General features: G+C 39.5%; 1 protein-coding gene across 1 annotated transcript in view; it reads left to right on the top strand.

The window, feature by feature from the left end:
- otog (otogelin) overlaps positions 1 to 27,345 on the top strand; it is a 63,857-nt gene that overhangs the window by 11,543 nt on the left and 24,969 nt on the right. Inside the window, exons 12-28 of the mRNA XM_059346333.1 lie at positions 2,297 to 2,429; positions 4,242 to 4,419; positions 7,732 to 7,856; positions 8,220 to 8,432; positions 9,222 to 9,387; positions 10,415 to 10,489; positions 11,182 to 11,225; positions 11,651 to 11,816; positions 19,966 to 20,073; positions 20,711 to 20,849; positions 21,646 to 21,780; positions 21,931 to 22,077; positions 23,187 to 23,306; positions 23,568 to 23,684; positions 23,973 to 24,129; positions 24,233 to 24,259; positions 25,030 to 25,206. Of these exons, the coding sequence (XP_059202316.1) occupies positions 2,297 to 2,429; positions 4,242 to 4,419; positions 7,732 to 7,856; positions 8,220 to 8,432; positions 9,222 to 9,387; positions 10,415 to 10,489; positions 11,182 to 11,225; positions 11,651 to 11,816; positions 19,966 to 20,073; positions 20,711 to 20,849; positions 21,646 to 21,780; positions 21,931 to 22,077; positions 23,187 to 23,306; positions 23,568 to 23,684; positions 23,973 to 24,129; positions 24,233 to 24,259; positions 25,030 to 25,206 (2,227 nt within the window). The remainder of the gene's footprint in view (positions 1 to 2,296; positions 2,430 to 4,241; positions 4,420 to 7,731; positions 7,857 to 8,219; positions 8,433 to 9,221; positions 9,388 to 10,414; positions 10,490 to 11,181; positions 11,226 to 11,650; positions 11,817 to 19,965; positions 20,074 to 20,710; positions 20,850 to 21,645; positions 21,781 to 21,930; positions 22,078 to 23,186; positions 23,307 to 23,567; positions 23,685 to 23,972; positions 24,130 to 24,232; positions 24,260 to 25,029; positions 25,207 to 27,345) is intronic.

Raw genomic sequence — 27,345 nt, 5'->3', positions numbered from 1 at the left:
CAACTGAACAGGATTACCTTATCTGGCCTGACTGACAGAGCTGCGGACGGCTTTGTAGTGAGGAGGGAGGTGAAGAGAGGCACTGGAGGGGTGGGGGACTTGGACAGAGAGAAGGTTATGCGAAAAACAGGAGGTGAATGATGGGAAGAGTAAAAGGAGGAGCGGGTGGGGAGTACTAAAACCTATGGGGCTCTGCCACTTATGAAAGAGACGATTCATACAAGCAGATTGCTTACTGTCAGCAACGCGCAGGCTTCCTTACTTTAAAAATATCACAGTAACTCAAAGTGATGTGGAGTTCTGTGACACCTGCAGGTTTCTAATTAAAAATGATGCATTGTCTGTCTGTATTTAGTCTGAGACTTCTTTACAGCTGCTGTTGGGAATAATTCTGCTATATGTACTTGTAGGTCTTTTGTCACGGGCTCTGTTCAAAAATCAAATACAAACTAAATATACACTACCGCTCAAAAATTTGGGGTCACTTAGAAATGTCCTTATTTTTTTAAAGAAAAATTAAAGTAACAGACATACAGTCTAGACATTGTTAATGTGGTAAATTACTATTAAAGCTGATTTTCCTATGGAATATCTATTATATATTGTCCTGTGTTCCAGTGGCACATTAGCCTGGCTAGTGGCACATTGTGTTAATCCACGTTTATAGTGTTGAAAGGCTCATTGATGATTAAAACACCTGCTGAGCATGTTTGCACAGCTGAAAACTGTTTAATGCTGATTTGAGAAGCAATAAAATGATCCTTCCTCAGGCTAGCTGAGTATCTAGAGGTTAAGTTGGAGATTTGTACAGGTTCAAATTATTATTTCTACTCTTGTCAATGTCTTCACTATATTTTCAACTAATTTCATGAATAAAACAGTTTGTTTTCATGGAAAACAACACAGACATTTTCTGGGTGACCCCAAACTTTTGAGCGCCAGTCTAACACTTTTCAGACTAACACAAATGCACAGAAAAAACCCACACATTGTTGCTATATAGAGAGTTGATACAGTTCATAGCTTTCAAGGGCAAAAAGCAGTTTCTGTCTGAACAAATTAAAACGAACTGTCGCAAGAAATTAGCAAAATCCAAGTTTTTTAATGCACATTGCAACCTTAAGACTTTTCTTCAGTTTGAATGCACAGCTGGTGCAATCCAGTGCTGTAAATTCAAAAGAAGCCTTGTTTTAACATAATTTCTAACTTTGGTTTAAGTTACCTGCTAATAACATTTTAAAGGTTGCGCCAGGAGGAGTTATTTATATCGGCAGTTTTTAGTCTGCAAAACGTTCATCTTATGTATAAGAGCATAGAATCTTAATTACTCTAAATAATATTTTCAGTTTCAGCAACTTGTTACCAACCTGGCAAAACACTTTTAAAAGTTAGAGTTGAGCCCAGTCGATGTCACCGTTGTTATTACCAAGACTTTATTTAAACTCGTAAGACACTGAGGTTTCCCTAAGTTACAGTGACGACGAGTACATTTACCACCAGTACAGAAATACAAATTCAAAATACAGATAACAGACAAGATAAATAAGTAAGTCCAAGCTAAAAACAGTTGCTGACAGTTGCAGGATAGTCTGCAATCAAGCTACGAAATTGACAAAATGTTCTGGGCATATTGATCGCCAGTGTAAGTTGATGATCATTCCAGGTCGTGGGGCATTAAAACAAAAGGATGACTTCCCAAGTTCAGTCAGCACATGAGGAAGTGTGAGAGTAAACCAATCTTTTGATTGTGTCAAATAGTGTCCATGAATGCAAGTTATTATGCACTAGCTAAAGATTAACCTTGTATAATTACTAAATACATTTTAATGCCCTGTCCTAGTTTACTTTACTCTTTGTTGTATTTTTATCTGTTAGCCTCTTCACTGTTGCGTATCACAGAGTGCTCAAAGGCAATTATGCATGACAAAAATCACGGTATTAATCTTTAACATAACTTTCACTTAATTATTGTGACATTATTTTGGATAGTGTGGACTTCACTCCAGAGTAGCTAAGATGAATCTTGGTGCATACAAACTAACTAACTGTTTCAGTGTCTCGTTAAGTTTCTTTGCACCCTAATTTAGGAGAGAACTTACACACAGCTGGTGCAACAGGACTTATCAGTAACTTTCTGTTATAGTTTTTACTTTCCTCCCCTTCTCTTTTCCCCTCTCCCTCTCTCTCTTCCTTATTACCTCGCTCTCATTGTGCGTGCTGTTGTGTATCTGAATTGCTGCTGCTGTTTTGGGATAATGCCAGCTTGTGTAATTAACTCGTTTTGTCTCAATTGCAGAATTTGGACGGATCCTGCATCCAATCAGTCAACCTGGTTATTGACGAGGATCCGAGGACGGAGATTACGCTGAGCCACGTTGGCGAGGTCTTCATGGCCGGACAGTACCGCATCTCGCTGCCCTATTCTGACGGTAACTTCCTCACCTTTTATCTCTGTCCAACATTGTTCACATCCAGCGCCAGACTTCTTTCAGCACTCGGCGGGTCACGGCGGAGACGGATTGAATGACAGCTCTGCTATTGAATGGATATTTTCCCAATACTTTACTGGGTTAGCACTCACATTGTGCTGCACAGAATGCCTTCCCTCTGAGTATTACTCCCTTTTCACACCAGTGTTTTCACGAGTCAACAGCCCTTTGTGTGTTTTGTGATGAACGGTGAGAATGATCTGATATTTTTGTACCTTAAGGAATAATAACAACACTTACAAAACTTTATGTTCTGTAACAAACAGGTTCTGATAGAGTAATTGCACCTCTTGACTCTATTTAATAACTCCTTCAGTCTGTTTCATGTTTAACCTTTCATGTACAATTGGAAAAAAAAGTGCTTACAATAAATTCAAGATATGAAGAGAAAAAAAAAATCTGAATGTGCTAACCCAAGCAGACCCCAAACTAGTGCTGAAACAATTAATAATTTTTATTGCAGGAAAATTACCAACAATACTTAGTCAATCTTTTATAATGCAAATATGACAAACATTCACTGTTTCCAGCAACTGAAATCTGAGGATTTATAGGTTTAGGTTTTAGGCTGTTGTTCAAACTCAACAAGACATTTGAAGACATCACTTAAATTTTTCTCAGTTTTCTTATATTTCATGAACAAAAAAATTAACAACAATGTAGAAGCAGTGCCCTGTCTTGCGATGTTAAGTCAAAAATTACCTCTATGAATCTATAGGCAAGGTATCGTGTCGGGAAGTTGTCGAAATGATGCTGCAAAGTTAGGCTTTTAAAAAAAAAAAAGAGCAGTGAAGCTTAAAGTTTACGAAAGTTTGATAAAATGCTGCAGTGGTTGTCGTCCATACATGTTTGATATCAGTTGAGTTCAGTTTGACTGAATACTATGTTTGTCAGTCTGTGGGTTTGACTCTCATTGTAGATAAATAAAAATATTGAAGTGAGATGAATAGACTGAGAATGTTCTCTTATTTGACAAAACAATTCTTGATTGAATTTTATTCTGTGGACACAAAATGCAGTTAAACATAATAATATCGTATCGTGACTCAAGTATCGGGATAAAATCGTGTCATGGAGCCGAAACGCTGATTCACACTTCTAAAATCGCTGATGGGTGTGGCAAACGTTGACGTCATGGTATAGCTGCACACTCATTTTCACTGGAAGGAGTGAAAGAGGAGTATGTGAGTGATGCGATTAACAGTCCTGCTGACTGACAAACAGTTGACAGTAATGTGCAGAAATGCAGGAAAAGTAGGGATTGAAGAAGATTGGCAGCTTGCAACAATGTAGTCAACAATGTAGGTTTTGAAATATAAAAATGCAAATGTTTTGTGCAGAAGTGAATGCCTATTTTATTATCTCCTCTACCACCAACCTGAAAGCCTAAAGCCCTTTACATGCTTCACAAGAACAGAGAAGTTTTTTTCTTTTTCTTGAGGTTACAAGGACAAGAAAAAAGTTCTTTCTGGCCAGAACATTTCATACTTCACTAGAAACTTCACTGCAGAACTCCTGGGAAGTCGTCACAGGACCCTCCCACTGCAGCACACGTCTCATTCAAATTCAAATTTCTGACAAATCAAACAACAGTTCTTGATGTGTCAAGAACAGAGAAATTTGATCTCTCCCAGGGTTGCAAGAACAAAATGACGTCATTCTGTTCCTGCAGCCCTGGGAGAGAGAACAAATGTCTCTGTTCTTGCGGAGTATGTATTTGCCTTAAATGTTGTCCTCCCTCCTCCCTTGCAGAGATGTTCCACATCCAGGAGCTGTCGTCCATGTTCCTGCAGGTGAAGACGGCATTGGGCCTGCGTCTACAGTACAGCTGGAAGGAGTTCCGCCTCTACCTGCAGGCTGACGAGCCGTGGAAGGATGACACGGTGGGCCTGTGCGGCACCTTCAATGGCAACATTCAAGATGACTTCCTGTAAGTGTGTGCCCGTCGACCTCTGACCCCTCCCGCGGCCTCACTGAACCCCCCCCCCCCCCTTCTGCTGACAAAAAGAGAGAGCATACTCCTGTTTCAGAGGTGGAGAGGGAGGTGATGGGGAAGTGCTCTCTCTCTCACACTCTCTCTCTGTAATGCACACTGGGCCGGCGGCTCGGCATCAAAAGCCTCGCTCTCTGATCAGCTCTTTTAGGCGGGCCAGATGAGCGCCCAACTGGACACGCCACTTCAACAAGGAATTTACTGTTAGTGGAATAGGGGCTCCACTGTACCGTATCGTAATGGCCGACCATAAAGGGCGGATGTTGTCTAACAGCTGTAAATGGATATACATCACGGCCGGTGGCTGAAGTGGTCGCATGCTACTAGAAAGAAAACTGGAACTCACTTTGTTGGAAAGCTTAAGACTTAAAGCAGTTATTTTAAATGATGACTTGCAGAATCCAAAACCTCATATTTCACATCATTATAATCTGCAAAAACTCTTATATAGCCATTATTCAACACCCTAATTCAGACATTTGATAGGATACTGATTGGTGACACTTACAGGTGCATCTCTCAATAAATTAGAATATCATAGAAAAGTTTATTTATGTCAGTAATTCAATTCAAAAACTGGAAATAACACATTATATAGATCCATTACACACAGAATGAAACATTTCATGTCTTAATTTATTTCATTTCTTCTAATTATAATGATTATGGTTTACCTTTAATGAAGACCTTAAATTTAGTGTCTCATAAAAGTTTGAATATTACAAAAGACCAATTTTAAAAAGTATGTTTAATATGGAAATGTTGTCCTCTGAAAAGTATGTCCATCTATATGACTCAATACTTGGTTGGGGCTGTTTGACTTGAACTACTGGAAATGGACTTTTCCATCATATTCTAATGTGTTGAGATGCACCTGTATCTTGAAACCACATACAACACACATAAAAACTGTGTTTATACAGCAGAAGGCTGACATCTATTACACTGAGATACAAAAACAATTCAGAGCTCTGCTGTTATGGTTGTAGCATGTTGTGGAATTGCATTTTACATGCATTCTTATCTTGAGTATCCTGAGCTGCTGTGATGACTAAATGTCCCCATTGCAGGATAAATAAAGTCTTATCTTATCTTATCTTATCTTATCTTATCTTATCTTATCTCAGGACTCAAGGAAACAGACACACAAAAGAGCACTAATGGTTGAAAGTAAAATGCGTTATCATTTAATACAGAATGTTCTGCAGGGAGAGTGTTACCTGAGTCAAAGTTTCCCCCATCTCTCTCTCTCTCAAGACAGAGAAAGGAGACAAGTACTTTAACCATTTCCGAAAGAAGATAGAACCTCGTGGTGAACACAAAGTCTGAGAAAAAGCTTAAGCTCTCAGCAGAGATTATGTCAACCCACTGCAGGGGGTGTTTTATGCTAGATAAGATGAGACTTTTATTTAGTTTTTACTGGTGTAAATGTGTGAATTCTAGAATACACTGATGTCAGATGTGAAGCATTCAACAACAGAAAACTGCCACTATACATGCAGTTAAATGTCAGTGTAGAAGATAGCAGCAAATGATCATTTTTAATGATTGTAATGAATAATTGTTTTGTCTACATTTATTCTTTCAAAGTTGAAATGTTGTGGAACTTGCAGCAACAATAGGAAATTAAGAGTTTAGTTTTAAAAATCATCATACACAGGTAGGGATGGGTACCGAATTCGGTACTTTTATAGGTACCGACCGAATTCCGTCGGTACTACCGAGTACCGATTCATGTAAAATCAAACGGTACCATGTTTCGGTACCTAAACGGCATTAACTTTAAACTGATCATTGATAACAACCTGTTTTCATTTAACGTCTTTGATTAACAAGCGTGCTGACGATCGCACTATTTTTAATTTTTTTATTTACCTCCTGGTCTGGTCCTGTCTGCTCACCGCGGCCACTAGCTGCTGCCCCCTTCTACCGCGGCGCAGAGACGAACAGCCGGCTCTAGGCCTGCTAGCCGCCAGCTGCTAACCCTCCAATGTCTCTACCCGGGCTTCGTCTGCCTCGAGATTGGACCTTCCTTACTCCGTTTGCTCTCTCCATTCTTCTTTAGACAAGTCATTAGCAGCTAGCAGCTATCTGCTGCATCTCTGGTCCTCCGCTAATACTCCGCTCTTCAACTCTGGAATATTACCTGCCACTTTACTCCAAACTGCCTCGCTGAAATTAAATCCCTCGGACTCCTGCGTCATCCTCGATAAGTGCACAGAGCAGCCCGACTCAACTTTGTTTATTCCAACCATGCTATGGCCACAATACTGTCTGACCGGTGCTGCGCAGCACAGCTACAACGTCATCACAACAAATCACACGTGCACTTTTTTTTTTCTTCTCCTCCGTGCACTTGCAACCTGAGAGCGCTCCTCTTCTTTGATAACACTGCAACCTTCATTTTACAAAATGCACGTTCACTCAACAATAAAGCACTGCTCATCCTGGATGTTATAGTGTTTTGATATATTTTTTAAACTTTATATTTTGAGAAATAAATATGTTGAATTGAAAAAAATAGATTTTATTATTAAACAAATTAACATTTATTACCACATAAACAAACGCAAAAGTACCGAAAATTGGTACCGTTGAGTACCGGTACCGATTCCCAGGTACCGGGTATCGGTACCGTATCGGTTCAAATGTGAAAGGTACCCATCCCTATACACAGGGGTACCAGCAGTGGTGGAAGAAGTATTCATATACTGTATTTAAGTAAAAGTACTAATTCCACATTGTGAAATTGCTCCACTACAAGTGAAAGTCCTGCATTCAAAACTTAACGAGGTAAAACTACAAAAGTATCAAAAGTAAAAGTACTTGTTTTGCAGATTGGACCCACTCAGATTGTTATATATATATTCCAAACATATAATTAGATTATTTGTATTGATGTATTTATGTAAGCAGCATTTTAAAGTTCTAATAACTTTAAATTGATCATGTTTTTCATGTCAAATCTTGACCTGAAAAGTAACTAAAGCTGGCAGCTAAATGTATATATAATACTTGCCCCAAGATGTAGTGGAGTAGAAGTATAAAGTTACATAGCATGGACATACTCAAGTAAAGTATAAGTACCTCAAGATTGTGATTAAGTACAGTACTTGAGTAAATGTACTTAGTTACATTCCACCACTGGCTACCAGATACAATATCCTGAGAATTGATGGATGGTTTTGTGGTTTTCTAGCTCCATGTTGTTGTTGTTGTCAATGAACCTGTGTTCTGGTTCTCCTGCAGATCTCCATCAGGAATGATAGAAAGCACTCCGCAGCTGTTTGGAAACTCCTGGAGAGTCTCGTCAGCCTGTTCGACCAGCCTGACCACGCCTCAGCTCGACCCCTGTGACACACACCAGCAGGCTGGTCAGTTTCTCTCATTTGTAGACAGATCATTTATTTGCTTTAGGTGCGTTTCCATTTGGTACTTTTACCTCTTGTGAGCTGCAATGGGTGTGGCTTGGGAGAGAGGATCCGCCCAACTTCACCGGTTAGCTGCTCAGAAATTACCTGCCTCGGGTAGGTACTTTACTGAGCCCCTACTGAGCGGCAATTTCGAAACATGCGTGATTCATTTGCAGACTGGTCCAAACTGGACGCTGAGCGGTTAACATCACCTCCTCTGACTGCAGCTGGGAGAGACTGCTGCGGGATCATTATCATTTACCATTTTCAAATAACAACGTCTTTGTGTGTGACGTGATGTGGCCCTGCTCTTCCCCCGCTCAGTGGCCTACGCCTCGGAGATGTGTGACGTGCTGAACCAGGATCTGTTCTCCGCCTGCCACGAGTACCTGAGCCCGGCCTCCTTCCACCAGCAGTGTCGCTCAGACACCTGTAAGTGCGGGACGCCTTGCCTCTGCTCGGCGCTCGCTCACTACGCTCGCCACTGCCGCAGGTTCTCCATCATCGTGGACTTTCGATCACAGATACCCGACTGTGGTGAGTATTCAGCAGACTGACACAGTTTATATATTGGTCAAAGAGGCTGAAGTTATGCATAAATTATTGATGGTAATTATAATGATGTTTTGAAGGAGGCACGGAGCCAAAGGCTGCCGTCCTGGAAATATAATGTTCTCTTTGACTTCTCTTCTTGTTGTTATGCTGCTGAATATTAACTCCAAATCTAAAACTTTTCCTCCCAGCTCTGTGTTGATGTTAGGATGATAAACATTTGGGCTTTGGGTTCACTATCACAAGATCATGTCACACATATTGAGATTAAAATGTTTAGTTTAATAATTGCTTGACTGAAGTCAGGTGTTGCAGAAGAAGGATCTTTTTCCCCCCATAAACATGCAATAACGGAATATAGGTTTCCTTAATTGTTGCCAATTACTGTAGAAATGAATGTGGTTTCTTGTCTTTGCAGTCATAACACTCAATGTTTAAATATGATGTTTATAAGAACTTGTAGAAAGATTTTTTGTGCACCAGATCTGATAAACCTCAACTGATGTAACTTGAGTCAGCATTAGTTGGGGCTGAAGACTACAAGTTTGAAAAGGGAAATAAAAAAAAAAATGGAGGTGCGAGCTGGCCACACATCTTGGTTTCTAACTTGTTTCTGCTGCCTCAAAAAATCACTAACAGCAGCTTTCAGTGTGAGGATGTTGTAACTGCACATCCAGACTGTTTTGTAAGCCACACTGAGCAGATGAGGAATTATCAGGTGATATGGTGATATGAAAATGGATTTCTTCCTGTTGACGCTGTCTCTCCCTGCAGCCGTCAACTGTCCGGCCACCATGCAGTACGGCACATGCGTGTCGTCCTGCCAGCGCCGCTGCTCCGCCCTCTCGGTCCCGCAGCACTGTGGGGAGGAGTGTGAGGAGGGCTGCGTCTGCCCGCTGGAGTCCTTCTACAACCATCGAACACACACCTGTGTGCACAGGTAAGACTGAGTCTCTGAAAAACAACTCTTTTACTTTTGTGCACAAAATAGCCAGACAAGGAGTGAGATGCATAACCAAACAGTATTTTTCTATCACATTCAGTCATTTTTTACTGTATTTTTTAATGTTAATTAAACAGGGAAAGTGGGATTGAGTGACCAGGTGTCCTTGTTGCTCCGTCTCATCCTGCTGCCGTGTTGTGGAAGGTTGTGTAGCTCGTTAAACGGCTAACTGGCTGGAGCCACTCCACCAAACAAATCCTCTCAAAGTGATATTTGTATCTGCTCTGAAGTTTAGGTCAGCCTTTAAGTGGGAAGCCTTGTGTCTTTCCTGCAGACGTTACAGAGCCAGAGGACCTCGGTAATTGTGCTCTCCTTTTCAGACTGCTCTGCCCTAGAAGACATGCAGCTTAATTCCTCTTAAATGTCCCAGGTTTTTACATCCTAGTGCAACGCGGTGCCTTACTTACCATGTGATAGAGTTACATCAAGGAATTCACCGTGAAACCCCCCTTTCATTCCCGCTCGGGCTGGGGACGACCCAGATATCTGATAACCAGTGAGAAAGAATTTGTAATACAGAGGCCGATGTGTGGCGTTGGCCTATATGTTACAAGGCTTTCAGCCTCCGCTAAACACAACTCACAATCTGCAATTTTTGCCCAAACAGATTCAGTTTTTTGAGGGAAGGTTTGTTGTGGATTCGACACCTTGAGCACTAATTTCACCTCCTAAAGCTTATCTGCCCCCTCTCCACTTTCCTGTAATACTCTGTTTAAGGTAACACAAAGCCCTCTTTAACATAATTCTTTACACAATAATGAACACACTGAGCAGTGTCTGGTTTTCACCACCAAAGCCTGATGTGTCATTTTGGATTAAGGAGGTCTCTAAAGGTCCCTCTTTGGACAGCTAATTAAAGACCCTTTGCTCACACTGACCTTCACAAAGTACTACCAACTCTTTTCTCTCTCAGTCCTATCAATACATCAGCAGTCTCAGTTGGAGTTGTGTGTGTTTGTTACAGGAGCGAGTGTCCCTGCAGTTTCCTCGGAGCAGATTACGAGCCTGGAGATGTGATCATGACGTCAGCAGGTGTTCAGTAAGATCCTCTGCTCTGTCTCTGTCTACATCAAAAAACCTCAAGACATTCCCCCATTTTACAGCAACATTACAGCATTAATTTAGTGTTAATTAATGTTGATGAGTTAGCAAACTTTTGGTTTAGCTTGAGTCATGTTTTTGCCACCAATACAATACATCTCTTTTTGTTTCCCACTGTGGAAAGTGTCCCCTCAGTGAGGCCTGATTATAAACTGATATTATTATTTTAATATTATTTATAACAGCAACCAGATTAAAGTTGTAGGAAAACAAATTTACACAACATGAAGGGAATATGAATGAATTTTAATAATGTAAAAGTTTTTATAAAAATGTTTTTTTCTCTCTGCAATATGCCCGTAACCTGTTTTGACCTTGAAAGAACCCAAACGATACCCAGCCCTGCACAGAGCTGCTGTATGAAACTGCTTTGACATAATTGTTAACATGTCACTCACTAAATCCTTTCGTCTGCAGTGATGTCTGCACATAGAGTTTATCATAGTTTTATGGGCTGTGAAGTGAATACAAAAATGTTTACCATAGTTTATCTTAAAAAAATGTGTAAAATCTGCACTGACATTGGGTTTGTCCTCAAGAGATCCATGTGTTTAATTTCATGTTTATTAACATGTGGTAACCTGTGTAGTTTGTGTGTTCACATCCTGTCTTCTCTGTGTTTTCTTACAGACTCTGTCTGAATGGTAAACTGGTGTCCCAAACAACAGACAGTGGTAAGTCACTTTAATTGATTCTTTCTTAGCCTAATATTAACATCACATGTTGAATGAAGCATCGGTCCTCTGAGCTTTGTTCAACATATTATATTAATGTGCATTATTCTATTATGTTTATTAGAATCTGTACTTAAAAAGTGAGAGCTATGTAAACAGAACCTTCCTCTCTTTCTCAGTCTTGCCCCATGTCTAAACAAAATGGACAAAAATGGACATAAAAATGGAAAACTTGTTTTGTAATCGTTCTATTAAGCCAATAATAATCATAAGAAGCAACACAAAACCTGGGATAAAAGAGGATAGAGCGTGGTGGAGAATAATTCTGGACCTACTGGATCCTATAAGCGCTATATAAATAAAGTTTGATTGATTGATTGATATAAACCTGACATACATGTGATCTCTTCTTCTCCTCTTTGCAGAAATGTTGTGTCCGGCTGGTCAGCTCTACCAGAACTGCTCAGAGGAGGACGATGGCTTCCTGTCAGGAAGGGGCGTGGCCTGTGAGCGCACCTGCGAGTCCTACCTACTCAACCTCACCTGCTCGACACACGAGCCCTGCGTGCCCGGCTGTACCTGCCCTCCTGGGTGAGTGGAGTCATTTTGGACCTCACTGAATAGTTGTTTCTGCAGAGAAGAACATGACTGCTGATATTACATCGAGCTGAAATGTACTTTGTCATTTTTGTGATGTATCACACGTCACACAAGTTAACTCTGAACTATCCCCCTGCCATAATTATAGTTAAGTCAATGTCAAATGGACTTTACACTTTAAAATGAAATGCAAATGTTACTTTTACTAATATAAAACTGAAATTCAGGGTCCATTTTACACAATAAGTTCAGCAAACATTTACATCTGTTGTAGCACATACTGCAGCATCATGACTTTCCTATTTTTAATCTGTGTAACTCTGAAAATGGCAACATCCAGTCACAACACTAATCAGTTTCATGATTTTATGGCTTCTGAATCATCTACACAGTGAAGAGAACAGTCCACAAAAATGTTTTATCCTAGATCACGTTGAGTGAGAAAGAAAAACATTTCATCAAATGTTTGTCTCCTGTACTTAATTTAAACATTAGTGCGTAATATTCAAGTCAGACGCAACAGATGCTGTGTCTCTTTCACTTGGTCCTTAACAATATATCTTTACTCTGGATGTGAAATTGGGAACATAAACTTGGGAACATATAAAATATGTGAATAGGAAAATAAAGTAAGATGCAAAGAACAAATGCTCTCCTACTAAAATAACTGTAATTTGTTATGGCAACAAAACAGACAATAATCTTAATAATTTTGTCATTTCATTTGAGTTGTCACATTTATACAGAAAAAATAAATGGTTCTTGTTAAGGAAAAGGTTGACATTGACACTGTCACAGCAGTTTAGTATGTTGAAATGTACTTGTGCCTATACTAGGGTTTTTTACGGAAATTTGACTCTGAAAGCTGCCTTTGTATGTTTTGCCGATAATGCCCATTGTGATAACTTCGACAGACTGATCAGAAACAATGTCAACTTTGCATTAAAGGTGACATAATTTGCCGAATGACACTTGAATGAAAACATTCATAAAGACTCCTTCCAGTTAAAAACAGATGTCATGTCAGTTTTATGCATACATCTTCAATTAAAGTGTTACCAGGAAAAGTATAAAACTCTGCTGTTGGAGGTTTGCAGTCAAAGGTGAACTCAAACACACTCCAGTCGTGGCTCTTGCAACCAGAGCAACTTTGTGCATATTTATCACACATTTCACACAAATTGTCTATCCAGAGCAGCCCTGATTTTGATTTTTGTAGGAGCTAACATTACTAAAATAATGTGCAGTTTAAGCCCCAAATGTCCCTCTGCTTTCTGGCTGCTCAGCTGTTGTTGTATGAAGGTGAATCAGGATGATTCTGCAAAAGAGCGTAACCTTCTTTTTCCTGATAGATGAAGGTTAAGAAATGACTGTAAAGATTTGGTGAAATCTGAAGCTGGGTCGGGGTCAGCAGAGGGTCGAGCTGCACACTGACTCTAAAAATGTCACATGAGCCAGAAATAATCCTCTGACCCTCCGACTCCTCCTGCCTCTGCAGAAGGATCAATGATCAAAAAAATCCCTGTAACTGGTGACAGGTTACCTGAGGGGAGGCGTTTATTCATATTGATGGTGATGATGAGTAAAGACAGTACCAGTCATGTTTGAGTGTTTTTTTCCACTGATCATTAATGATTTTGTTGGATTTTTTTGTATTGATTGGAAAAAGATTTCTGTTATTTATGGACCAGTTGAAATTCCAGCTGTGGTCAAAATTAAAAAAAATTCTCCTGTCATTTTGACTATTTTTTTGAGATGTTTAAAACTTTCTTGTATCTTCTACTGGTCATAATAAGACAGAGTTTCTTAGGTTAATCTCTTGAGCAAACAGGGCAGGAAACTTGCTTGAAATTGTTCAGGTTGGTCAGAAGATTTATCAGCCACATGCTGATTTGCTGAGATTTAATTCCAGTAGCTTAGAGGTCTGCTGAAACTCACCTAATTCTTGATGCCAAGTGAGGAAATGATATTTTAGTTTGGACTCCTCTCGTCCATGTTTCTTGACGAGTCTTGGGTCTTTACAAAAACAAAAGTCCTCACAAGCAGCCGATGAGGTGGACAGACATCGTGGAGTAGATTACAGTCACCTGATCACTGTAATCCCTGCTGGCTGTCGGCCTGAAAGGAGGGTTAAGTGGTTTCATTCTGTGACATCAACCAGGAGTCATCCTGATCACAATATGCACTGGCGGAGGTTAGAGAAACATATCAGAGATTATGACGCGTTTGTACAGATAATGTAGCTGATCGTATCTGACAACAGAGGCCCTGTGTTCTGCAGGGCTTGGTCACTAATACACACCTGATATATAATATTGATGAGCAGAAATTTCAGAATAAAAGCGTGGGATTTTGGGGGACACATATTAAGCACAGGATCTGGGTTCCAATATAATTGAGTGAAAAACACTTAATTCGCTACTTAATTCTGGTGTTTTTTTGCAATATTTTGTGCCTTTTCTGCATCAATTTATAGTCAAAATGTCATGGTATTTCCTGCTTCAACCATGCATATTTGATTCGTCTTTCCGTTTTATGTTTGTGCAATGTTTAATCTAGCAGCATTAACCTTTTCCTCTGTGTCACAGTTGGACAGGTACAGAGACCTTTTAGTCATTTTCATCCTGCGTCAAACTCCCCTCACTCACCGCTGTGATTCATTTATTCCTCCTCGCTACTTTAGGCAGGATGACCTTTATAGTGATGAGTATCTTACCAGTCATTGTACAAGTGTTTAATAACTGGAACCTGATAATGTTTGAGCTAATTTTACCGTAAATATGGAAACAAAGATCTTATTTAGCTCCCTGATAAGTTCAGGGATGAATAGACAGTTTAAATGTTCATTCTTACAGGGATTTGTCTCTTGAATTCTTGCTTCAATGCATTTAGTTTGTTTTTAACTGCTTGTTTATTGACTTTATCTGCCGTGGCTACATCCACACCAGAAGCAGGACGTTACGGGAAATAGTCACTACAACCTTTGACCATTTATTTTTTAGCAGAATCAAGGCTCCTTGTTTACTTTTTCACTTGAGTGTACCCAATTTTTTTGCTATGCTTTTTGGCTGCAATAACATATTTTAAGCGTGAGTTCCCACACACTCCAGCTATGACTAATCCATTCATTTTTTGACCAAATTAATTATACTGACTATGATCGTTTGAACCGCTGCAACCTGCTTCGATAGACATGTGACTATGGCTGCTTTAAACACAAACGTATGTGGTAATATACATCATGTTGCCACGTCTAAACATCATATGTCAAAAAAATAACTGATCAACATATCTGTGGTTTCCAGGTACATACAATGATTCAATTTTTTTTTTGCTGACAAAAACGTTGCAGATCAATGTCTCTGTGGTTTGCAGAAACAAACAATGCCAACATTTTGGGCTGGTAATTACTTCACACATTGTGTAAATGATTTTTTAGCAGAAATAAAGTTGCACATAAATGTTTTCTGAGTCAGATGAGGCCATCTCCCCGTAAAAATCCTCTCATGCTTGAATATTCCCCCCTGACTTAAAGGGAAACTCTGCAGATTTTCATCCAGCTTGTGTCACTGCAGTGTTGGGAGTATATATATATGCAGATGAACAGTGTTTGACTTTCCCCCCATGTTGCCAGAGCTTGCCGCTCATTTGCTGGCAGAAGTCCACTGGAAGATGAGAAACATGTTACCGATGATGATGGATGTTCATCTGCAAGCACCACCCACACTGCAGTGACACAAAGCCAGTTAAAAATCGGCACTGTTCTTTTAAGATGTTCACGTTTTACCCCCCACATCTGTTGATCTGCTACATCAGTCGCATGTCTTCAACTCACTTTGGTTTGCTGATGATAAGCAGGTGTTCCCTCTGTCATATTAATACTACACTTGGATATTATCGTCAGAATAATAATAATAATAAAACTCAAAGTCAACTGCAAGGTATTCATCTGCAGCAGGACTTTAAAACCTCTAATGGGAAATAATTAGCTGAGGTGCTGACAGAAGAAACCATTGTGTTTTCATTCACAATGGCACACTTTGTTTATGATCAAAATGTAGACCATTCATTCCTTCCTCATTCTGTGACAATTAGCCCAGCTGAACTCGTATGAACCTGGACTATCAGGTGCAGCACAGGACCAAGCAGCATACCACAATCTGGTTTTGGTTACAGTACATGCATACCGTGCATACAACCGTAAAAATAAGTTTGGCAGTGTTATAAACTAAAACTGAGTGTTACGGTACGGAATAAAGACACAAAATAACCTCAAACCTGTCAGCAAAGATGCTATTTGGAAGATGTTCAGGGTGATTTAACTGAGAATCATCAACAGCTGGAAGAACAATTGAATGGTGAGATAAGGTGCTGCAGCAAAACTCAGGAGTATATTTTTTCACAAGTCATGACAGTGTATGGCTGGTATTGTTTTCAACCTGGGAGACTGGGTGTGTGCGTTTAATTTGGGCAAAATGTGGTCCTCAAGACGCATACTGTAGCAGCAACAACCACAGAAGCAGTTTTGAATAATTTGCCAGATGTTTATATGTGTGTCTGGGGACATATTTTGTTACAACTGTGTAAGAGGAAGTCAGGGAACTTTACTAGTGTGTAGCTGAGATCAAGATGAAGGTCGAGGTCGAAGATGGGTGTGATCTGAGCAAGGTCAACAGAAGTAGGGAAGGAGCCATTGCCCCAATTAGTTCACCAAGACTTTAAAGGAACACTATAGAAAAATCCATGCAAAACTGTAGACATTTTGGAGTTTTTGTATTTTCTCTAGTTTGCTGTTAAATAGTTGCTGAGTCCACTGTAGCCTCTGAAAGAAAGAAGTCGGTTATAGTTCAGTAATAGTACCAGTTACTGTTGAAACTGAGTGGGCACTTGTTGCCAGACAAACACAGGACTTTCACCCAAGAGACCAGCATTTGTGTCAAAACATGTCAATTTACTTCTGGACATCACCAACGAAACAACTTCACTTACAGCATTTACGTGTATTTATTTAACTTTTTTTTAAACTATTATCTTTTATAACGTTTTGCCATGTAGTTCTATTGCCTAAACCTTTCACCATTTTACAATGGAAATTATTAAGTTTGTGTTAGAGTAGGTTTTGATCTCCTCCAACTGATGTGTTTGGCAACTGTGGCTTGATTTTGAGGCTAGAAACAAACGAAACATTAGGTTGCATTTTAAGGACTTGTCAGGACGGAATTGAAATGGTGGACTTAAAGATTTCTAAATATCTGGCAGAAATGGAGATAACACACACAGAGCAAAAAATGCAAATGGAAAATAGTTCTCTGTCAACATGTAAAGTTGAACCTAATGTTCATATAAAAATTTTAAGAAAACAAACAACAATATCAGCTCCACTACTTAATCTGTTTGCTATCCCGAACATCTTACTTCACTGGCCTTCCTTGCAACCAGTGGTGTAATCTAACTAAGTACATTTACTCAAGTACTGTACTTAAGTACAATTTTGAGGTACTTGTACTTTACTTGGGTATTTCCATTTTATCTAACTTTATACTTCTACTTCACTAAATTTTAAGGAAAATATTGTACTTTTTACTCCACTACATTTAGCTGACAGCTTAAGTTGCTTTTCAGGTTAAGATTAACATAAAAAACATGATTAGTTTACGTTGATTAGTGATTAAACCTCATAACAGTTTATTAAAATGTTAAAATGAGCCCTATCTTGAGAAAATTAAAATGGTGATTGATACAAATAATCTAATAATATATTTGGAATATATAAACAATCTGAGTGGCTCCATTCTGCATACCGAGTACTTTTACTTAGACGAGTACTTTTGATACTTTAAGTACATTTTGATGCTGATACTTTTGTACTTTTGAATAAGTTTTGAATACAGGACGTAATTTCACAGTGTGGTATTAGTACTTTTACTTAAGTAAGGGATCTGAATACTTCTTCCACCACTGCTTGCAACACGTGAAAATTAGTTCTGGTTAAGAATGTTTATTATTAAAAAAAAAAGGTTATTAACAGGTTCTGCTTTTGTGACCTGGTATAATGAAATCTTCAGTGTGTGTGCAGGACACCGGATGTCATTGCAGACTGCAGTCTCCGCTCTGCGCCGTCTGGCTCGCCTGTCGCCACTCCATGCAGCCGCGTCTCCCTACACCACTTTTACATCGTCTGATGGAATTAAACTGAAAATGAGGGCTGTGTTTTTGTGGATTTATTCATAATATGCACGTAGGTCGGGAGAATGAATGATTGCAGAATCTTTGATCGGAGTAATTGATACGGCAGGTTGGCGGGCGGATAAAGGAAGCTGTTAACACCGTTTTATCTGGGGTGTAACTCTACTCAGATGAACCTGAGGTTTGTGGCGGGACCATTCAGTATGTCACTTCATTGTCTGCAGCCTCGCCAGTGGATATAGCTCAACCCTGGATATTACAAGATACTTATCAGCTTCGTCTCGCAGAGTGGAAGGCAAATGGAGGCTTCCAGACAAAGACTGTTTCTCTCCCTATCTCTGAGAATCCTAATTGTCTGGTTTTCTCATGTAGCTAACGAGTGTTACCGCTTTTCATCCACAGTCGCCCACCCCCGAAACCCTCTCCCTCTTGTTTCCTGGCACCGCTCCGCTCTGGAAGCCAACCTGCTTTGGCTCTGCCTCTGTCGTTCTCCTGGCAAAGGACGAGTCCTCATATCTGGGCTGGAGATGAACACGAGAGCTCCGAGTGATGATTATGTTATAACATGATAGCGTCCTGTTAGCCCACAGTTCTGGAATAATGACTCCAAATGAGACTGCACTGACTTATGAAGCCCTTTTATTGGCCAATTGGAGATTTCAGCCAACAATTCAATCAGCTTATTTCTACGTTGATTGTCTTCACATCGTGATCGTCAGGTGGGACCGCATCTATTTGTCCTCTTTGGTCCATTAATGAAAATAAATTACCAAGATGTCCTTCTACCTATATATCAGCTATCTATCTGCAACCTCTGTGGTAAAGTCCAGTTAGGGCCAGTTAACCTTTTTCTGTGTGGGGTTAGTCTAGTTAACCCTAACCCCCATCCCTAATTAAAGTTAGGGAATGGAGGGGTCTTGTCGTGAAACAAAAACATAAAACAAAGTAATGTTGCCTGGACAAGGAGTTTAGTCTCTGGTGTCATCGATCAGTCGTTCTTAACCTTTTTCAGTGACAACCCACAAAACTATCAAGTGGGTGTACGCGACCCCAAGAGGCCTTAGTGTGGTACATTCCCAAAGAAATATGTCATATCATCTCTTTAAACCACTTTGCCTACCTTTTTAAAGAAGATTTTGGTGCATAAAACCAATGATCTCTTGATATTGTTGAATCAAGACTCTATAGACTAAGTCTAAGTCTATAGACTGCAAAAAACAACAACAAAATGTTTCAATCAAAAGGCAATTGTGACCTTGAAATTGAAAGTCTATGTCCTCACATCTTGTGTTGCTTTCTGTATTGAGCTTATTTTCACTGGTTGAAATGCATTTCCAGTTTCATGTGTTTCCAGTAAATGCAGCACTTTGCTTCAGCTTCTAAGGTCTATTTGTCTTCATTTGTCCCAATACTTTGCTACATCATTTTCAGAGCATTTTTCTTTTCATTTCCTTTTGCTGTTTTGGCAGGAATTAATATGGCCCTCAGCTCAGACCAGTTGGGAATACTTGATAAATGAGACTATAGTTTTGTGTTTTGAGGTTGTTTCCTGTAGCTGGTTGGATTATGTTCTCATTGTAAACAGTAGATACGTCTTTTTAGGCATCTGGCTGAATGTTTTTGGTAAAAATGTCATCATAGTGAGTGGAAAAACCAAGCCAACTAACAGCAAACATCCGGAACCCCATGTCTCTTGTAAGATCAGGGATTGCTCATGTTTCGTCATCCCATTGGTTAAAAAAATAACTATGTTACAATGCTGTGGTTAAAGAATGGTATGGTTTAGGCACAAAACCCACCTGTTTAGGATTATAGAAAGACCACTTCTTTCGGACTATTGGGTCGTTCGACCAATGGCATGGCACCGTAGGTTAGCGAGCCACAGTTGGATAATTTACTGTGCTTTACCTTAATCTCAACCCAGAATCATTAACAACTTTGTGTTTGTCCTCAGCTTGTTGAAACACGGAGACGAGTGCTTTGAACCTGCAGCCTGCCCCTGTCTGTGGAAAGGAAAGGAGTATTACCCCGGCGACAGAGTCTCCTCCCCCTGCCATCAGTGGTACGTTTCTGTTAATAAAATCTGATCAAGCTATTATAGACAATTTCAATGTCTGGTGATTCTTCATGATATTTTCCTTCCCTCAGTGGGTCTTCATATATCATTTGTCACAGCATACAAATTTGTATCAACCCCACCAATCATTCGGCAACAATATCCATCAGAATTAAGACAAATCTCCAACAAAGCTGCTAATTTTTCAAAGTCAGATTTCGCCTGAAAGCGTGGGGTCCTGAGATTGTCGGAGCAGCGAAAGTGGCCACCTGATATCCATAATTCTCTGTTATCACGGGACAGAATAAGGCCTTGGAAACAGAGCGGGCCCTTGTATGACTCTTTGATTCCCTCTGCTTCGGACCGTTCATCACTGCTGAAAGGAAACTCTCTCCCAGTGATCTCAGTCATTCTCCCATCCTTCCATTTCTCCTTCAAGCCACAGCCAGGGAAGAAGATGTAGATGACAGCCTAATAGCGAAATGAGTGGCGATTCAGGCTTTGACAATTCACCGGCCACTTTTCTGCCTGCTGTAAACCTGAAGCTCTTCACAAAAGGAGCCCATTAGACGTGAAAAAAACGTCCTCGCACTAAGTGGGAACAAGTTGATGCTGAATCACTGAAGCTTTGCTGTCTTTGTAGTGTTTGCCAGCATGGGACGTTCCAGTGTGTGTTTCATCCGTGTCCATCCATGTGCATGGCTTACGGTGACCGCCACTACAGGACGTTCGATGGACTGCTGTTTGACTACGTTGGTGCATGCAAAGTCTATCTCGTGAAGGTATTAAGACTATTTGTTTATTGCAAGAGAGAAACTGTTTTTTTTTACATATTTTAATCCATGAACTATTCATCTGTACACTAAATGTTTATAGCTCTTTTAAAAGGACAACAACAGATTTAAACCTGTCGATCACTGCAGTTTGTAGTAAACAAGGTCCTCTTGGTAGCTCAAAAAATGACTAATGATCAGGTGAAATGTGGGGAAAAAGTGCGAATTAGCAGTAAGTCAAACAAACAAACCACAGAGTTTGGCAAAGCCTTTTAAAAATCCCATTTTGTCCACTTTACAGTATTACAGACTTTTGTGATTCAAATCTCACCTGTTTTTAGTCATCAAATTAGATCAATAAAAAATGAAATACAAAGAATATTCACTGTTGTAAATTATGCATTTTAATTACTGACATTAATTGAAAACAAAAAAGCTGATTTGCTCTTACTGGAAATAAAAGATTAAAAGAAGTTATCAACCGCTTGATTCCAGAACCCTGAAATCAAAGCAGTTAAATTGAATTAAGTCATGATTTATTTTATTTATTTATACCTGTGCTTTTCCTACTGTGACAAGTCAATAAGTCTTCTGTGAAAAAGGTCAGCATGAATGTGTATCATGTAATTTGTTTGTGTGCATTAGCATCCTAATGCATGAGACAAACACAACTTAACGCACTCATAGAAAACCACCTTCATAGTAATATGAGAGGTCAAAAACTTCACAGGGATCCTTTAAGTGTATATTAAAGTATAAATATATCAGGTTTAGTTTCTGTGATTGTGTCTTGTCTCCTCCACAGAGCAGTGCTGATGTCATGCTCAGTGTAACGGCCGAGAACATCGACTGTTTCGACAGCGGAGTCATCTGCAGGAAATCTCTGCTGATCAACATCGGCAGATCCTTCATAGCATTCGATGACGAGTCTGGAAAACCAGTAAGAGTCACCTTCAGAATATTTTCTGTTTGTTAAGTTATGATGCAGCTAACCAGCAGCATATTTGAGATAATTAAAAAAACAAACACAAACAGAATAATGTGAAGGTTTCGCTGTTGCACTTTAATTAAACTTCTCTGTTTATTGCAGAATCCTTCCAGTGTGATTGACAGGAAGCAGAGGATGTTCATCTGGCCGGCCGGATACTTCACAGTGGTTCATTTCCCAGAGGAAGACGTCACCGTCCTCTGGGACCGCAAGACCACCGTCCACATCCAGGTCGGACCCAGCTGGCAGGTAGGATGCTGGTTTGGTTCCTTTTTTTGCCTCTTGAGTGATTTAAAGATAAAATATTTACAGTCAAAGCGTGTTCTTCATATTCAGACTAAGTTTTCTATCAGCTTTTTCTACTAAATCCTCACTGATGAGGATAAATAACATGACACATTAATTCTTGACCCTATGAGAATAACACACAATGCGTAAAAATTTGCAAATACAGTGAGGTAAATTGGCAATTGGACAAAGCTGTGAATCTGGGTTTTTGGGCCAAGTCTGAATGTTGCGTTTACTAACTGTAAATTAAAATTTCTGCATAGTATGCTGTGCTCACTGCTGCCACCAGTGGTCAGAGGCTGTATTGCAACAACGCTGCAGTCGGAGTATAAACTGTTCACACACTCAGATGAGGAGGTTCACTCCACTCAGTCAACTCTGACCATATGGGAACTTTTTAAGAGGATATTATATTCAGAACTTGATGATATTAACCCTCTGGAGAGTCCAAAAGAGCCAAAGCATGACTTGTTCATCGCATTCAGACAAAAGAAAACAAAGCAGCGTGGAGCCCTACTGGAAATTTACCTCTAAAGTTCTGGCTGTAAACTCCACGAGGCCAGTTTCAGTTTGATGATGATATACCAAGTAAAACTGGAGACAAGGTCAAATATATTTAGTATAAAATGATAGAACTGGATGTAACCCTCTTATATGTTATATTTGCAACCTTTGTTCACATTTGCAACATTTAAAATTCTTTATTGAGCATGATAGTGTTTTGAAAGTAAAAAAAAGATTCAAAATCACATTTTATGTTGGACTAAAGGACTAAAAAAGACACAAATTGACTAAAAAAAGACACAAAATGACCAAAGAAAGACACAGAATGACCAAAAAAAAGACAAAAAAAAAAAAAAAAGACACAAAATGACCAAAAAAGACACAATAACAGAGACAAAATGACAAAAAAACAACAACAAAAAAGACACAAATGACGACAAAAGACACAAAATGACTTACAAAGACACGAAAGGATTCAAAAATGGACAAAATAGCCCAAGACTTCTTAGAGTTAAGTTGAAATGTATAAAGCTGATCTTTTTAAAGAGAGCTGGTGATGTGTTCAGGGGAAGCTGACTGGGCTGTGCGGGAACTTTGACATGAAGACGGTGAACGAGATGCGGACACCCGACAACATCGACTCCCCGACTCCGCAGGAGTTTGGAAACAGCTGGACAGCAGCAGAGGTGAGAGAAACGTCGCCTGTATCAACATCAACTTGAAGTTTTTTAACTCTCAGTGGAGCTTTAAAGTTAGAGACAGCTTAAACTACTTTGCAGACATATTTTAATCCCCTTTCACAACTTCACCTTGTAGTGGAGTATTTTGGCAGTGTGGTTTTAGTTGTTTTATTGGTGTAAATGGCTTCCACCTCTGCTTTCATACTTTACTACTTAACCTCTTGTTGAAAAGTTGAATTTAACACCACCGTGTGTGTGTTTGTTCAGTGTGTGAACAGTCCAGATATCAGACACCCCTGCAGCCTCAGTCCGCTCAGAGAGCCGTTTGCAAAGCGGCAGTGCAGCGTCCTGCTCAGTGAGGTCTTCCAGGCCTGCCACCCGGTGGTGAGTGATAAAACAACAACAGCCCTCTGACCTGCAGTTTGGACTCTTTGGAGCTCAGTTATTCCACTTCATACTGCTCATTGACATCTGATTGTGTTTTACAGTTAATTTATGACTTTTAACTTGATATGACCCAAAATATGTGCTAGTATTTATAATCCTGACACTTTTAATTTCATGCAAATTAAATCTTTGAAGTGTCAAACACTTATTCTTCAGGCTGAATAGATGTTCAGTTGCTGAAGTGAAGTAGTACTGAAGTATTTGTTGTTTGTTTTCTGTGTTCAGGTGGACGTCACCTGGTTCTACATGAACTGCCTGGCAGATACGTGTGCCTGCAGCCGTGGAGGTGACTGTGAATGTTTCTGCACCAGCGTGGCGGCGTACGCTCAGCGCTGCTGCCACCAGGGCGTTCCTGTCGACTGGCGCTCCCCGTCTCTGTGCCGTAAGTCAGAACGCAGGGAGCAAAAACCTGCATATGAGTCACTTTTGACATCCATTACTATTATTCATATTATTATTAACTGTCTCTGTGCTTCTCTCTGCAGCCTATGATTGTGAATTCTACAACAAAGGTATGAAAATCTCTCCACAGATTTATTAGCTATTAGACCAACTACTGGATCTACTTGCTTTGTTTGCCCATTTTAAAAGAAAAGTCATAAATAATTTGCAACTGCAACACTTTCCACACAGATAAATAAAGGTATTGATAAGCTTTTTCTTGCACTGAGCTGAGGTGTCAGAGGAACTTGTGCAGTGATTTTTTTTGAATTTCATGAAAGTCTCTCAGGTTTTTATGGCTAAAAATATTCCTCTTCACTCAGGCAGACTTGATCACTCAACAGGTTGTTGTCATTCACAGTATTTATTGAAGTTACAGAAGCTGTTTTCGTGTATTTGGTGGATGTTGGATTAGTAAATGTTAGATTAGATGAGTTTAACTTTATTGAAGACCTTTCTTTTTGGCTTGACAGCAAAGGTTCTTACAATGCACACAAAACAGCACAGCCACCATTTACACATAACGTTCACAACTGTTTTTTGCAAGTTTTAGCTACTAAACTGGATGATTTTTGCTGCAGCTCCAGACAGCCACTGGTTGAGGTTAAATGTCTGTACCACATTAACCTCTGATGTTGATACAACTCTGAAAAAAATAGATTTGATGTTCTGCTGATTTATTTTCATACAATACAGAAGTGAACAGGAAACAGTGACTGTATGGATCCGCTGGAAAAGTAGTAGTAGTATGGTTCGCAGAATGTGTAGCTGTGATGTAGCGTTTGTGGGATTTGTTGAATATTTTGTGCAATAATACATTAAAATGTCGTCCTGTGTGCAGTTCTGGGTAAAGGTCCCTTCAGGCTGATCAGCTTCAGGGATCGGACGGCGCTGCTGGCAGCCAGCAGGTCCAGCGGCTCCGTGTTCCTGCTGCAGAGCAACGTCAGCGTCACCGCCGCTCCCGGAGTCCTCTCACAGTTCATGATGACGCCAGGCCTCAGCAGAGCCCGACCACACGGTCAGTCACTGCCGTTCAATGTTCAGACTATTGATCTGAGAATGAAATCATAAAAAAAGCATCTTAAAAGTTTTATAATAAATGTTCTTATAAGTATTTTCTTTACACAACAGAGCCTAGATTTACTGATGAGCCTGATCACATCTTGAGGAAAAACCCTGATGTTGAGATTTGTTGCAATTTGCAAGTTTTTAAAAAAATTAGGATTTCATCAGTATTTCTTAATTTGACAAGACTTTAGAAGTATGAAAACACAGAGTAAACTCTAATCAGTGTCTTATTTTATCCCCAACATCTCTGTTTTGTAGTAAAATTTTGCACATTTCCCAATATTAAGAAGTGATACCTTGCAAAATGGCACTGCGTCAACTGTAGCATTTCAATCTATATATTTTTTTGCCAATTCCTTTAAAATATGACCTATAAAAAACACCCACACGGACAAAGATTGATACTAATTCCTAATAATTTACAAGAGCAGTGTCCTATCCTGGAAAAAGAGCTTTAAAATGATGGAAATGTTCCTTGAATTGTACAGTATGTGTCAGTGAGTGTGGGAACCGTGTGGTTAGTTGAGAGGCTTTATAGTTTTATTTTACACTGTCAGTGTGGAAAAGAAGACGTGTCTGCTTTACTAATGCAGGACACAGCAGATGCAGTATCAGTGCATGAAAGGGAACTTCTGTAGTGGAGTTTGGGAAAGTTTGATCGGTGTGTAGATATACCACAGAGATATGTTTTCCTGTCAGACACTGAAGGCAACTCGACTGTGAGAAATCAGCAGGAAACTATTTCACCACAAGTCCTCAAAATGTAGAGATAAAATGCCTTTCCCTGCAAATTCACATAAGAGTGTTTTCTGTGGTTTAGGTCTGGTTAGTCAATTAAAACTACTTTAAAATTTACTAAAAAACTTTAAATAAAGATTTGTGTTCACTGTTAGAAGAAACATAGATGGATTTGAGCTGCCGTGTCCATTATATAAGTCTTTGGAAACTGCAGATTCAGCCATTTGATTAGGATTAAGATTTGATTAATATTTCCTTTATTAGTCCCACAACGGAGAAATTTAAGGAATTACAGCGTAATTACAGAGTAATTGGCAATTAAACAAGTAAAAACATATATAAAGTATTAACAATTTACAATATAAACAAGTAGAAATATAAAAAGTATTAACAATTGAAACAAAAATAAAATAAGAACTATTCTAATACAGAAATACATTTTATAAATACATTTAATTTTTTTTTTACTTGCTGGAGGTTTTGAAAGGAATGTTTACATTTTTTGTAAAGAAATTACAAAAAATGTCAAAATTAAACCATTTATCATAGCTAGAAACTGTAAAAATAAAAGTTATCATCTGATTTTAAAATTTCCCAAAGGTCCTTGAACATCTCAAGCGTGACACAGTTTAAATAAATAGTGATATTTCATCAAAATCACTTCATTCTACATGTGTCATTAAAAAAAAATTGCCCCAAAAAAACAACAGTTTGTACTGATCAGATCCTGTCAAAACATTAAATTCTGTACTCCTCAGTGCAACTGTGAAGCCATGAATACATCCCTGTGCCCGACTTTTTATACTCTGATTTTCCTGGTGAGTTCAGGATTCGTGAACAGCAGAGTCAGCCACCAAATATCAGGTGTAGAGATCCAACATCCAATCTGTCCTCCATCAGCTAATCTGAGAATCCGAGAGTTTCAGAGACACTGATATCCAGCCGGTCGTAGCTCTCCTCCTCCTCTGTTTCCCCTGCGTTCAACAGTGTTTTGGATGATTTGAGTGTCTCAGTGAAAACAGTGATGCAGCAGATGGACTTCCAATGACTTCCAGTGACAGAAGGAGCTCTGAAATCAGATGGCCAGATGCTAATATGGCAACCTGAGCTATCGGCCGGTCAGCAAGCCAAGACTGGAACAAGCTGCTCTCACTGTAAACTGCATGTGAGCTGCGATACTGCTGTACTCTGGATCAGACACATTTTGGACCATTGATTACATAAATTAACATTTTTGCTCTGATTGTTCTCTGTGATATTACACATAGAAATGTATTCATGTACTGCCTCTGCAACAGGTTGCTAAACCCCCTTATTGTCAATATAGTGTGGAAAGCCATCCATCCTCTGA

The sequence above is a fragment of the Centropristis striata genome, chromosome 2 (assembly GCF_030273125.1).
Source record: "Centropristis striata isolate RG_2023a ecotype Rhode Island chromosome 2, C.striata_1.0, whole genome shotgun sequence".
Classification (NCBI taxonomy): Eukaryota; Metazoa; Chordata; class Actinopteri; order Perciformes; family Serranidae; genus Centropristis; species Centropristis striata.
The sequence above is the reverse complement of the archived record's forward strand: the minus strand, read 5'-3'. Positions and strand labels throughout refer to the sequence as shown.